The 15,206-nt window shown below is 35.6% G+C and overlaps 1 protein-coding gene across 1 annotated transcript; it reads right to left on the bottom strand.

The window, feature by feature from the left end:
- Positions 1-7,003: 7,003 nt before the first annotated feature.
- Positions 7,004-13,899, bottom strand: LOC107692021 (galactosylceramide sulfotransferase-like). Its single transcript, XM_016490900.1, has 3 exons — positions 13,729-13,899; positions 9,966-10,096; positions 7,004-8,264 (listed from the first exon to the last, which is right to left on the bottom strand). The coding sequence occupies exons 2-3, from the start codon at positions 10,064-10,066 to the stop codon at positions 7,124-7,126; spliced, it is 1,242 nt and encodes a 413-aa protein (XP_016346386.1). The 5' UTR covers positions 10,067-10,096; positions 13,729-13,899; the 3' UTR covers positions 7,004-7,123.
- Positions 13,900-15,206: the final 1,307 nt, after the last annotated feature.

The following is a 15,206-nucleotide window of genomic DNA, read 5'->3' on the forward strand; positions in this document are numbered from 1 at the left end:
CCCCCTCGTGTCATTCAAAAAAAAAAAAAACACACAGGTTCCAAACAACATATTGGTCTGATTGAACAAAAAAAGGGTTGCACCCAAAATTAAGATCCTTCTTTAAGATGTTGATGAATTCATCAATAAAGTATTTTTCCCATTTATTTTACATCCGGTAATTTAAAAAAGGTCTTTGTTAAAGAGTTACAAGCCATGAACCGAATTGTCCATCTGCAAGGAAAGTCACAACATTACAAAAAAAGTATCTCAATATATTTTAAATATTCCACAGTTAAACATGATTATTTAAATTATTATTTAAATTATTAAAATATAATTTGAAATAATCCAGGCTGATGGCTTCAACCAAAGCATATACCATTATTAAAAAGGGATAGTTCATCCAAAAATGAAAGTTTGCTGAAAATGTGCTCACCCTCAGGTTATCCAAGATGTAGACGAGTTTGTTTCTTCATTGGAACAGATATTTAGCATGACATCACTTGCTTGTTATTAAAACGTCTTAATGCTGGATTTGTTTCAGCTTTTGTCTGCTCCAGATGTTAACTGATGGACTGGAGTGCTGTGGATTATTGTGATGTTTTTATCAGCTGTTTGGACTCTCATTCTGACGGCACCCATTCACTGCAGAGCATCCATTGCTGAGACACTGATGCAATGCTACATTTCTCCAAATCTGATGAAGACACAAACTCATCCTAATCTTGGATGACCTGATGGGGAGTCAGTGTTCATTTTTGGGTGAACTATTGGTAGCTCACAGTATGTCTCTAATAAGTCAATATTAATAATAAAATAGCCTATGGAGAAAATGAATGGAGTTTTCTGTTGCACCCTATTACAAAAATATCACATTTTTGAGATGCATGCATAACATCTCATAAATTTAAGGTCGTGATCTCTGCTCTGAAGAAACAGTCATCCTCCCACATTCCTGCTGAGTCAGACTTCAGACAAAGACTATCTATCTGATGGCGCAAGCCTGCAACATGCACCGTCAAACACAAATGCAACAACAGTGCAAGCATATGCACTTCTTTTCTAAAGCAAACGCAGATGCCTCCCATTCCACTTCCCCGACTGCAGCTTGGAGCGTTTCCAAATCCAGTCAAACGAGGCCACTCTTCCCCCCGCCTCCGCCGCCATACTGAGCGCGCATGAACCTGATGAACCCAACCGACTGCTGCAGAACAGACTGACTGTGGAAACACGCCCCTGCTGACCCCGCTCCAGCTCACGTCAACCTTAACCCATTCTACACTCTACTATACATATACACCCTATTTTCACTATGCATGCAATAATGAGCAATTTCCAGTAAAAAATAAGAACCCTTAAAATTGACCATAACTGCATGCATACCAATTTCATGCAGTGCAATGCAAAAAAAGGATTCAACTGATTGCATGCATACCAATGTCATGCAGTGCAATGCAAAAAAAAGGAGTCAAATGACTGCAATGCCACTTTAATCATTTCACATGCCCTTTATGCATGCAGAAGCATTTTAAAACAGACCACTTTGAAATGCACACTGCTGAAATAAGTATAAAAGCAAAGGGGACACGTCTCCGTCGATGCCCGTATGCATGACTTCATCTTTGTGTCTAAATTTAGGACTGTGCCATGCATGCAACTGCTCTGGAGCTCCCTAGACAGTCCTGGTCTATCACACAGATACGTGGTATTCTGCTGAATGAGATGAAAATGGTGGGGGAAAGACACCAACCAAGAAATGGGTCTGGCATCGAGAGGCTTCAAATGCAGTCTGGCTTTTCCAAACCCATCGGGCGTGCTGTGTGCTGATGATACTGAGAACCGGTTGAACCCTGCGCTTTAGTTCAGATGCAAGTTTCCTACAGTCACATAAGTAACCCAGATAATGCTTTAGTAAAGCTGGTTTTGGGTTTGTTTGTGTGTAGGTGGCAGACTGGGGGGAATACAGTCAAGTCTGTGTCTGGGTAACGTTACAAATAGTACATTCAGATCTTGCAGTGGACTGCTGCTCTTTTACTGTCTTCATCACGTTTCTGTCGTTCATTAATCCGAATCTAGCAGATCAAGTATAGACTTTCCTGTTCAGCAGCAGACAGAACAAAGGAGGCGCTGAGATATCAGCACATCTACAGAGGCACTTTCGTTATTCCTGTTTTTCCATTGTATTCCCATCTGTCACGCTTTTTGTGAGCTGGATACAGTTTTGAATTACGAAAAACACAATACGTGCATTCTCTTCAAATCGAGCAGTATTAGAAGAATAGCTGTGTCTGTTTTTTTTTTTTTTTACTTTTGGCGAATGTGTGAAGGTTTACTTACAGATAAAGTCTTTGTTCTTGTCCTTTGCTGTAAAGTTGCTGTTGGAAAAGGCGTTCTTGGACGAAAGCGGACCCGAGCAGCAGCCTTGCGGGGTTTGGACCCCCGTACAAGGCTGCGGGACTGGGGCGTCAAGATCTCAGCCGCTTCCACTGGCTGACTGCATGTAATTCAACAGAGAGCTAATTTTGACTGTGCTGGACTGGGGCCAAGCCCCCCATTCCGGCTCTGCACTGCAGTTCGGTTCAGACGAACTGACGATTACCCGACGGCGGGCGGGGCCTGCGAGACTCCGCCCACTCTGCGTGCGGCGCGGCGCCATTGGGCGGTTAAACTATGGCAAGCCGTTTTAACATTAGGTCATTTGGGGTGGAGCATGCTTATAAGCGTTGCACGCTGTATCTACAAGCCTGAATCTGAATCGGCCGATAATGGCTTAAAATGTAAACATCGGCATCAGTCCGATATGAAAAATGATGCCAATATGCCTTGCCGTTGCCAATAAGATGAATAACTCACATGACCTCAGGGTGTGATAGTGATAAGATAATGTCAACAGTGAGGTCATTCTTGAAGCAAACTTTTGCCTGAGTGATGATTAGATTCACTTTTTTGGATTGCAATCTGAGAATGCACATACAGAATGATGCGTCAGGTGTGCTAGAGTCAACATTACTAGCATGTGCAGTAGCAGCAGCAGCCTCCCCCGGGTCCTAATGCCTGTCCGGCCAGGCGTTTTATTTAATTAGGGGGGTGCTGTTGGCCTACTTGTAATAAAATTAAAGTAAAATACACGAATAACATTAAGATTGTGTTCCTGATTAAATTAATCAGCAATTTATGTCATAAAATCACAACTACCACCACAGTTACCATTGCATCTTTGTTTATAATCTCTGCATAGGAGAGACTTGGTGTTGTTTCCAAACAAAAGGTAATATACCAGCATCGGCTATCAGACAAAATGAGTTGAAAAATATCGGCATATCGGATATCGGCAAAATCCAATATCATGCATCCCTACCCAACACAACAACAAAAATAGCTTGTGGAGTTAGTAAAGCTAATAGGCTCAGTAGCTTCTGCAGCACGAACACAGGCATGTAGTCCGCCATTGTTGTTGTTGCTGTTGCGTGATGTAGCAGTGTATGACTAGGGTCGAGACGTGGGGTGATGATATCATCGTTTCACAATATATACGGATTGGCTGTACACACGAAAACACAAAGGTGTCATTTTCAGATTCATCCACTCTAGGACCCGATTTCTAAAAATAGCGGTTTCAGGCTCCAAAAACTCTGGATCCGTTTGGACGAAACGCAGATACAATACACATTTTTTACATATACAGCTAAACTCGTCTCTGTGTGTATGCGGCCTTAATTTATTAACTATGAAATAGTTACTAGTACTTATTCATTAGATACTATACTTATTAAATAGATACTACTTATTCATTAGATACTAGTGCCTATTAAATAGATACTAGTACTTTCATAGATACTAGTACTTGTTTCAATAGTGACTAGTAATTATTCTGTTGTTATTAGCAATACATTTCAAAAATTTGCAGTTGATTTCTATGTGGATCTGACAAGTGTATTACAATTGTGACTAGTACATATGTTTTTTTTATTATATACTAGTAGTTATTTATTAGGTACTAGTACTTCATTTTTAGATACTAGTACCTATTAAACAGATACTAGTACTTATTCATTAGATACTAGTACCTATTAATTAGATACTAGTACTTACTAAATCCTAGTACATATTTAATAGTGACTAGTTCTAATTTCAAATGTTTGCCCTTGACGTCTATGGAGATCTGTCATTCAGATATCAACTATTCAGTTCTGACTAGATATTCCAATAGTGAGTAGTATCTTTTTAAATAGTTAGTATTCATCATGTACCTGTGCTTAGAATAGTAGAATAAGTACTATAGCTAAAAATAAGCACTAGTAGCTAATGAATAAGTACTAGTGTTCAATGGTAGATACAGCTAACAAAATAAATACTAGTAGCATGACAATAAATACTAGTACGTTTTAAGGATTAAATGATATTACGGCTTGCCATATCGTATGCTGTCCGATAAGACACAACGGATCTCGGTGTGGGCGCCTGGTGGTGTTTTGTGAATATTGTTGAGGACTTTTTAACTCTCGGAAGTATAATCTTTTAAATCTACGTCTTCAGATTATTTATACATGGGATTAAAAATGAAATCCACTTGTGTAAGTTCTATAAAATATTGTTTAAAAATCTTTATCGTGCAAACGCACGTGATTGGTCAGTCTTAACCATCGCGGTGGAAGGTAACAGATACCACCTGACCACGCCGTTTCTTCAACAACAGTGGATTTACATCTAAATAATTATATTTAGATGAACTTTAATAGATGTTATTTAAAAACAAACGGTGAAGAGTTAAAATATGATCTTTCAGACACACCCTAACTGAAAATGTACTGTACATTAAGCCCCGCCCATTTGCCGTTGGAGAACGCCGTGCTATCCAATGAGAGCCCAGCAATGGACTTGTGCTTGAAATCGATTGGCGGACGCCTGAAAAGTTCGTAATTTTGAAGCTGACAGATTGAACAGTTTTTAATAAAACGTTCAATTTATTTTACTGTGAACATTTAAAAGCCAGAGTGTCATATTTATCTTTATGCTTACGTATGAGACGACAGCTTTAATTTTTTCAGTAGTTTATTATCACAGTACATAGATTAGAGTGAAGGCAAATAGCCTACACACAGTTGAAATTAAAGGTAAATTAAATAACATCCTTAATACTTCTGTACGTGGATTGAATAAGCCAGCATCACTATTGCAACACTGTGGAGCAATAATGTGAAACTGCGCTGTACTAGGAAGCAATAACATTTTAATATAATGAAAAAATAACACCTATAGTGCATTTAGTCAATCGAAATTAAATGTTCCCTTTTCTAGCTAAAACCAAAGACTATAGCAATAACTCTCTCCTTGCAGTTACAATATAGTCTCGCTTCCATCTCCGGCCAACAGGGGGCGCCCTATGACAGTCTAATTGTGGCCCTGGAGCACAAAACCAGTCATAAGGGTAAATTTTTTGAAATTGAGATGTGCATCATCTGAAAGCTGAATAAATAAGCTGAATAAAAAAGCTAAATTTGTTAGGATCGGACAATATTTGGCTGAGATACAACTATTTGAAAATCTGGAATCTGAGGGTGCAAAAAAAAAAAAAACATTGAGAAAATCGCTATTGAAGTTGTGCAAATGAAGTTTTTAGATCCTAATCTTTTAGATGTTATAGACCCCCAAATCAACCTTCTGTGAGGGACCATATCCTTAAAAAAATCTGTATTGTTTCTTAAATAAATATTCAATTAATACTGTGAAAAGCTACTGTTATAAATGTCAAAAATATTTAGTTTATTTCATATTCGTTATAGCACTGTAGTACTGTTATAATGTGTTATGTATTTAGAATGTATTTACTTAGCCTATTTATTTTAATTATTTAATATTTTTACATTTTTATTTATTTATTTGATTTATTTATTTATTTACTATTTAATTACATTTTGACTTATGTAACTATACACTGTAAAAATTAGAATTTTTTCAAAAATTGAAATTGGAATTTAACGGTAAAAGACTGTAAAAATGCTACAGCAAAAACCTGTTAAATGGTTAACGGTAAGTTCCCCTACTACATACGGTGAAAAACTGTATTGGACATTACATGTAATTTTACGGTAGAATGACTCTGTGCACTTCTATATATGTTATTACCGTATTGACCCGAATTTAAGACGATGTTTTTTTTCTTGGAAATACATCTGAAAAAACGCGGTCGTCTTATATTCAGGGTCTAGACTTTGACATGTCAATAATACACCCACAACAATAGGTGGCACCAAATACGCATAAAACGAGTGTGCCATGAAATACGTAATGTAATGCGTGTTGTAAAGATCGCGAGTAAAAACAAAAGAAAAAGAAAAGCTTACAGCTGCATGAGTCGTGACTGTCACGTTAGCCTGATGGGACCAAACTCCCTTTGTGATTTTAAAACGTAAGACAGTACCCAGATTTGAAGACTACAGTAAGATTTAACTTCTACTGTTAATAAGATTTTGGTAGGCTACTATTAGATGGATAGCCTAAATGCCCTAATTCAGATGGTGTTAGAGTATTTAAGATGTTGCTACCGTATTTTTTTTCCGTAAAATTCTTTTTTTTTTTTTACAGTGTATGTAATTTCATTGTAGAAATACTGTCAAATTTATGGTTTTTGGAGATGAAAAATATGAATTACAATGTATGTACATATATGCAGGGTTGCCACATCTGCGGTTTTACCGCGGAATTGGGTTACTTTTATACTGTTGCCGATCTAGCAACCCTGGATATGTGATTACATTTTATTCATTTCTTCTCATTTTTGTTATCAGTAATGTACATAAGGATCTTTTGTTTTTTTGTCATTTACTTATTTATTTGAATCATTATTTATTTGTTTGTTTGTATACTTTAAAATTATTTTTTAAATAAAAAAAATGCTTATTTAATTTATTTATTTTAATCTTACTTTTTATTATTTATTACTTTTTTACACTTTCTTTTGACCCCCCCCCCCTTATAAAACGGTAAGAAAGAGATGGTTCTTTAAAGAACCTTTGACTGAATGCTTCTTCTGTGGCATAGCTGTGAAGAACCTTTTAAGCACTTGTATTTTTAAGAGTGTATTGTTAATGTAAGTCCAACAAGTGAACACTGCCAACATACAGTATATGAAGCAATTACACTAACTCAACCCAAACTGAACAACACTATCCTTAAACCAGCCCCATAACCTAGTGACCCATAGATTGACTCCTAAATCAGTCAGATACTGGATCTCGGGGGTCAGCATCTTCCTGCAGAGCTCCTCATACTGTCGCTCGATGTCACTCCTCAGGTTGTATCCTAGTATGGAAGCTTTTCCGATGGGCTGCCAGGGCTTCATGTGTCCATCTGTGATGTCCCCCGCCTCCACGGCTCCTCCGCCGTCAATGCAGATGGCCTCCATCTCTGCGTTTCTCCTGCGCAGCTCCCTCACCTGCTCCTCCATTCGGCTCCGGCCGTAGTTCTCCACGAGCGCCCAGAAAGTGGTGTTAAAATGCCGATAAAGTCGCCAGTCGGCTCCGTTCCATTCCCGAGCTCGAGTCCTCAGTTCAGGGCTCATGGGAGACAAAGACGTGACATTTCTAGCATTGAGTTTAAAAAACAGCAAGTCGTCCATCTGCCAGCACAGAGCGTCTTTAAGCAGAATGAGCGATTCCTCGAAGTGGTCCGAAATTAAAACCAACTGAAAGCGCTTTTCGATGTACTCGATGCTTTCTTGGACTCTCACGTCATCAGCTTCCAAATTATTCTCGAAGCCGAAGTCGAAAAACTGTAGATTCTTGAGGTAGAAAGCGTTGATTCCCTGTGGGTTGAAGTAGCGGCTTGGATCATTGAGAAACTCCTCCAATTGGTTTCCTCCAGGGATTCTCCACGTTTGAGGCACGCAGGCTTTGTAGTAGTGGAACGAAGACTCAGAAAGCTGTGCGGGATCTCGTAGGATGGTGAAGAAGAAGGCATCCGCCGGGAGCAGCTTCTCCACTTCGGGTGCATTGAATCGCATGTGGTTGCACACGATGTTATAGCACAGGCCCGGCTGGTAACTCTTCACTTGGGTTCGGAAGAAGCTCGACGGGTAGAAGAAGTCGTTACGGCCGTCTGGGAAAGCGAACCTCAGCTGGTGCTTTTCTCCGAAGCGCAGGAGAACGTTCATCAAAGTGCTGCTGGCCGTCTTGTGGGTCTTCATGAACATCAGGTTGACTTTAGGCGTGCAGGTCGCGTCTGCTTTGAGAGTTCGCTGTGAATTGTTACGCACTTTTGGTGCACAAGGGGCCAGAGTAACTCTGAAAAGACAGAAATAAACACAAAACTGTCACATTCACTGAGGTTTTGATTACAGTATGTTGATTTGATCCATTTTGAAGAGTTCGAAGTACATACACTCTTAAAAATAAAGGTGCTTAAAAGCTTCTTCACAGCGATGCCACAGAAGAACCATTTTTGGTTCCACAAAGAAGCATTCAGTCAAAGGTTCTTTAAAGAACCATCTCTTTCTTACCTTTTTATAATCTGAAGAACCTTCTTTCACCACAAAGAACATTTTGTGAAACAGAAATGTTAAAGGTTCTTAATGGAACTATTTAGACAAAAAAGGTTATTCTATGGCATCGTGAAGCATCTTCATTTTGAAGAGTGTGCATGGGAAATGGTCCTTTAAGCTTAATTTATTGAATATAATGAAATATATCAATTAAATACACATTTTAATATGCTATTTTAATAGAAATGCCTCAAATATGTTCTGTGCATGAAAACATGAAGATTAAAAAGACTTATATTTGAATTTTATTAGAAAATAAAGCAGTTACATTTAAATTTGATTCCATTTTACTTCAGACTTACAAAGTTACATTTAGGTTACGATTAAAGGCATTCTCATTGTACATATATATATATATGAAGAGTTCATTTGCAAAAGCAGATAACTAGATAATTTTCAAAAATCATGTTTTTTCATTGTGTATTCCAATTAATCTCAATCAAACTGCAGTTGGGTTATTTTGATTAGCTTAAGAAATAACAAAAAAATACAGATAACTAACACAATTAAACACAATAAAAACATGATAACATCATAAAAAACATGATAAAAAAAAAAGTTATCTGTTTTTGCAAATAAACTTCATATATATATATATATATATATATATATATATATAATGTGTGTACAATGTATAATATAAATATATATAATTTATCTATAATACAATATATTTTAATTTTTACAGGGGATAAAATTCTAAATATTATAGTAAAAAAAATTTTAATCAGTGAAATTAATTGTTAGCATATATGGTGAAAAACTGTAAATGGTTTATGTAATTGTATGTAGTTTTACTGTAGAAATATTGTTAATAACTGTCAAATTTATGGTTTTCGGAGCTAAAAATTATGAATTACCATGTTAAAAAAAAAACACTAAAAGGTCATTTCCAGAAGTCTTTGCATGACATATGATTACATTTTATTTAAATAATTACATTTTTCCTCATTTTCATTATCAGTAACGTACATTAGGGTGTTTTGTGTTACATTTCAGGTTATTTAATTGATGTTTAACAAGTTGGTGGTGTTTTGTCTAAACATGTTAGCCTTATTTATTGGGTAGGCCATGGATTTATTATGAAATCTGATTCATCATTTGGCTTTCTGATTTACCACCCGTATTATTATTATCGTGGTTATCAGCACATTATACGGTAAAAGCACAGTTTGGCAGATCAAGTAGATTAGTATTAAGATAATTTAAGAATTTACATAATTTAATGGAATGCATTGTTATAAGATGTGAAATATACAGGCCTCTGATGCTGTAAGCATTGTCACAGTATTTTTACAGTGGATTTCTGGCAACTTTTTAATGGGATATTTTTATATACAGTGGATCACATGGCACCAAAATAATGCAAAAACATTAGAACACATACTTATTTGAATGTAACAAGCTTTTTTTACAGTGATATATACACAAATATATTCCTTACCTGTGTGTGGCGAGGAGGGTTGATGTCGTCAAACAGTAGAAACCCATGATGCAAATCACAGACGCCCCCAAAAACAGCTTTTGTATCAGTCGATTCCCCATTTGATTCGCCCTTCCAAACTCTCCTGGATCCTTGAAATCAATATACACAGACAAATGAGTCCACTAAACCTGTGGCCACTTGCATAAACTGCTTAGACTAGTCTTACAAGTTAGCAGGCATTTTATAAGTGAGGGCACACATCAGTCAGTGTGACTCGAAAGGGCAAAACAATCACATATACTTTCATGAAACAGATAATAAAAACTATGGAAGTGCACTCTCAGAAAAAAAGGTATACAAGTTGTCACTGGGGCGGTATCTTTTCAAAAGGCACACCTTTGTACCTAAAGAGTCCATATTGGTACCTTAAAGGTACATACTAAGTGTACATATTAGTACCTAAAAGGTACAAAAGTGTACCTTTTGAAAAGGTACCACCCCAGTGACAGCTGTTGTACCTTTTTTTCTGAGAGTGTGGTGAAACTAACCAAGGGAAGTAAAAACTAGGACCGTCGAAGAAAAACTCATACATTATAGTCAATCAACCCTTGTGCTTTGGTGTTCCTGGTCAAAAAAATGACCGGCAGCTTTTTAAAAATTGCTTATAAATCTTACATTATGATACATTGTCACCACATCTTGGTGACAAACTTGTTTTCTTTCAATAAGCACAGGTTTTGTGTTTTATTTTGTAACCGATTGATCGTATTGATCTGGGGTGTGTTTCCCAAAAGCATATGGTCGCAGGTTCCATCGTTACCAATAGAGTTCAATGGAACTAACGACCATAGTTAGCTAACGATACTTTTGGGATCAGTTTTTGAGTGAAAAAGCATTATTTCTGCCTAATTTTGACAATATTCACTCATAACCTGAAGTGCGAAAGCTCAGATCAGTGAGTATACGATCAGTAGGGTTGGGTATCGAGAACCAGTTCCATTTTAGAACCAGTTCCAAATTTCCAATAATCGGGCATTCGATAAGACATGTGCATTTCGATTCCGCTTAACAGTTCCCGCGTTTGCATTTTAATGTGATTTTAAACGATTTAAGTGCAGGAAGGGAAAGAACTTGCACACTGTTTGCGTGCAGCGAACAGAGAACCCGATGGCCCCGATGCAATTCCGGGCCAGAACTGACTTCTTTTTCACATTTATCGACCAGTATGCATGAAATATGTCGGTATATCATCATAAACACAGCCGTTTTTTGTCTTAAGTGAACGTAAACAGATGAGAAAGAAAACGCATATGTAACAGTATTTTTAGATCTGTGTGTGTTCGGTGTTAAAGAGACAGCCATCTAATAAACGTGCTTAATGTTAATCAAAGAACAAAAGAAAATCATTAACTGACTGAATATGCATTTCCACAAAGGTTGTTCCGGGCCAGAACTGACTTCTTTTTCACATTTATCGACCAGTATGCATGAAATACGTCGGTATATCATCATAAACACAGCCGTTTTTTGTCTTAAGTGAACGTAAACAGATGAGAAAGAAAACGCATATGTAACAGTATTTTTAGATCTGTGTGTGTTCGGTGTTCAAGAGACAGCCATCTAATAAACGTGCTTAATGTTAATCAAAGAACAAAAGAAAATCATTAACTGACTGAATATCTTTCGTAAATTTAATGAGGATTAATCAATATTTTATTTATGAAAAGAAAACTATACAGTGTTTTTAAACTTTTGATTTCAACTTCTGTACCTGATATTTGTTCAGTTTTATTTATTTATGCTATTGCTGATTAATTTGTTTACTTGTCTTGTCTTGTATATTAGTCTAGTTGTTTTTTTTCTGTGGTATTTTTTTGATAAAACCATAGACATAAAACAGAATAAATATGTTTGACATCTAAATATTTGACGTCAAATTTGTTGAATGGGTTTTTTTTTATCTTATTGGAATCGGAATTAGGAATCGATAAGAATCGGAATCGATGAGCAGAATCGGAACCGGAATCGATAAAATTCAAACGATACCCAAACCTAACGATCAGTTTTTAAAAAGAAATACAAATCTTGTGCCAATTGAAAGAAAACAATTGACAAAATGGTAGAATCCAAGATTGTGTGAATCACAAAATTGTAATTTTGGGGGGGGGTGGGGTTGAAATAGACGCTATCCTGTGTATGCGAAGTAAGTTTGAGTCCAATGCGAAAACATGAACTAGCGTTTTCATGAAAAAGACAATTGAAATTTGATTGAAAATAGACTACTTAGACACCGTGTGTGGGAAAGAAGGCCGTCTGCGGTGCATTGAATTAACACTAATGACCTGTCGACTGACTGCTCAGACTTGTTTTTAAGATGTGCTGTGTTGTAAGTAACTGTTTTATAATAATGACATATTTTGCTTTTGTAAAGAGAGACACTTTCTTGACCTGTCCTGCTGGAGTATCATAATGCACTGTTGTGTAAATCGTGTGTTTAGGAACTAGTTTGGTGGATGCAGTCAGTATTTGTACAAAAACAGTGTCTTATACTCTCTGTTGACACACCAAACAAACAGCCGTGTGCAAGTGTTTACAAGAACAACTCCTGTTTCAAAGATTCAACTTCTGCCTTAATCTCCAGCTAAAGATTTCAGCTCGTCGTATAAACCCAGCGTGAGATCAGTGATGTATTACATTTCTAAAACGAATCAACTTAAGATCATATTTTAGTTTATATTAATATTTTGAATGATTTATTTATTTAGTCATTATTGCCATGGTCATTTTTATTTTAATTAAAACATTTTTTTAGTAATTTTGTTGTGTTTTTATCATTCTTATTAGTTTTTTTATATGTCTATAAGGTTTTTTATTCATTTTAATTTCCGTTTAAATTTTAGTTACTTTAGTACATCAAGTTAAACTAAATGAAAACGAGAAATATTACATGTTCCAAGAAAGTTTTCTTTATGCTTATTTTTTCCACAAAGCATTAATAATAATATAATTAATTAATTATTACACTAAAATACATCCGTGTTGTTTTCGTATAATTCATATGCTGCTATAGTTTAATAAATATTTTGAATTGTTTTTTATTTATGTATTTTTTGTTTTGATTCAATTCTAGTAGTTTTGTTTTTTTTTTATTATATTTTTTACATTTATTTCGGTTCTAGTACATCAAATTAAACTAAATGAAAATGATAAATACAATACACTCTTAAAAATAAAGGTGCTTAAAAGCTTCTTCACAGCGATGCCACAGAAGAACCATTTTTGGTTCCACAAAGAAGCATTCAGTCAAAGGTTCGTTAAAGAACCATCTCTTAGTTTCTTACCTTTTTATAATCTGACGAACCTTCTTTTGCCACAAAAAAGCTTTTGTGAAACAGAAAGGTTCTTCAGATGTTAAAGGTTCTTTATGGAACCATTTAGACAAAAAGGTTCTGCTATGGCATCGTGAAGCACCTTTATTTTTAAGAGTGTACTTTTAAACAATATTTTAGTTTGTTTTATTTTACCTATAAGAAGCATGTTATACATTTGCCTTCATATTTTCTCTGCATATTTTGAGAATTTAAATTATGACAAAAATTCAGTAAAACCTGTAAATGAAAAACGCATGTATAAAAAGGCATGTCAGACACATGCAACACTTTGTCAATCTGAAATCACATTATGAAACTAATACAATATTCTTGCATTTATTGTACAGAATTTGTATCAAACAGCCAGTTTGCGGATTGATGTCATAAAGATTCGAACACTGCCTGCCTACCTGATCAGTCCTTGTTAAAGCAGGATTGCATGATCACATTAATTCCCAAAATAAGCCCAGAGATCTCCCATCATGACCATAGACAGAGCTAACAGAGCTCAAGTATTGATATGATGGATTTGCACACTCATCTAGCTCTTATCCAGCCGTGTAATAAGACAGCACTCGCTCCTGTTTTCAGTGAATGGGGCGGGACGCTGTATTACTGTCTGATGTTTGTATCTGTCTGGATCGAGCAATATAGGAGAACACACCCATCTGTGATTTAATAAGAACATGAAAAGCTCAGCTTCACTGTTAACTTGTTTCATGTTTTATGAATCATCTGATGTGGGCAATCCCTCTGTGTAACACACACACACACCCTGCTCATGTTCTGTCACGTTGAACTGTGTGCTATCCACATGTGCTTACAGTGAATACAGACTTGTGTTTAAAACTTTAAATAATCAGTAAGTGTTTTTAATACAATACCTTGTGAACAGATTAATCTTTCAGCTTATGCGTTTATGCAGAGTGACTTACAGAAATGATTGTTACACTTTCCTGATTTGCCAATGTCTACCACCAATGAAAATAAAAAAAATAATAATAATTTGTTACATTTTTTACAATTTTACATTATTTGACCCTCTAACTCTAGCACTTTATATTCTATTTTAATTCTACTTTATCTATATTTATCTTCTTTTTATTTTATTTAAAAAAACAAACAAACAAACAAACACTAGCTTTCTGTTTTTCTATTTTATCTACTTGTTTTTCTTTTCTTTTGTTGGTTTTGATGACTAAATGTAATGTAAATGTTACATGTAACTAGTTACTCCCCAACACTGTGAAGAAGATAGACAACATACATGTCATGTGACCAATAACAGATATCAGAGAACTGTGAAATGTGAATGTTTTGTTAATTTGTCGAGATTTGGCTGACAAAAAAAAGTTTGGGAATCCTTGCTTTGTGATGTATCATTCTGAATATGTTATATTAATCCAGACGATTACTGGTGTCTTCTCATGGATTGTATGGAAATATTAGCCTCTTTAAGCATTCAGGCTCTTACATTACAGATCACGCTTTCTGTGGAACAGTCATATAAGACAGAAATATAATTCTTAATTAATTCAATGTGAATAGGCACGAGAATGAGGTATTACTATTGAATGATGGCAAAAAATGCTATTTCTGAGCTGTCCTCAAATTACATGCTTGTGTACACAAATATTATAATGTGCACGTTTTCTAATATAAGCTCTCAATATCATTGTGTTATTGACTTTTGTGTTATGCACAATCAGTCAAAAAAGCCTCTTTATGATTTTATGTACATATTTCAAACCCATGCAGCAAGGGTTTAATCATGATTTTTTTTTTTACATATTTTTCAGTATAATAAAAGAACATTTTAATTTTAGATAGATAGATAGATAGATAGATGATAGATAGATAGACAGACAGACAGACAGACAGACAGACA

The sequence above is a fragment of the Sinocyclocheilus anshuiensis genome, unplaced genomic scaffold (assembly GCF_001515605.1).
Source record: "Sinocyclocheilus anshuiensis isolate Anshui unplaced genomic scaffold, SAMN03320099.WGS_v1.1 scaffold738, whole genome shotgun sequence".
NCBI lineage: Eukaryota > Metazoa > Chordata > Actinopteri > Cypriniformes > Cyprinidae > Sinocyclocheilus > Sinocyclocheilus anshuiensis.

What these genes read in the sequence shown, in the direction of transcription:
- LOC107692021 (XM_016490900.1), bottom strand. Translation starts at nt 10,066, where the DNA reads ATGGGGAATCGACTGATACAAAAGCTGTTTTTGGGGGCGTCTGTGATT. An exon ending in ACCCTCCTCGCCACACACAG is followed by an intron (nt 8,265 to 9,965) that starts GTAAGGAATATA and finishes CTGTCTTTTCAG; the next exon opens with AGTTACTCTGGCCCCTTGTG.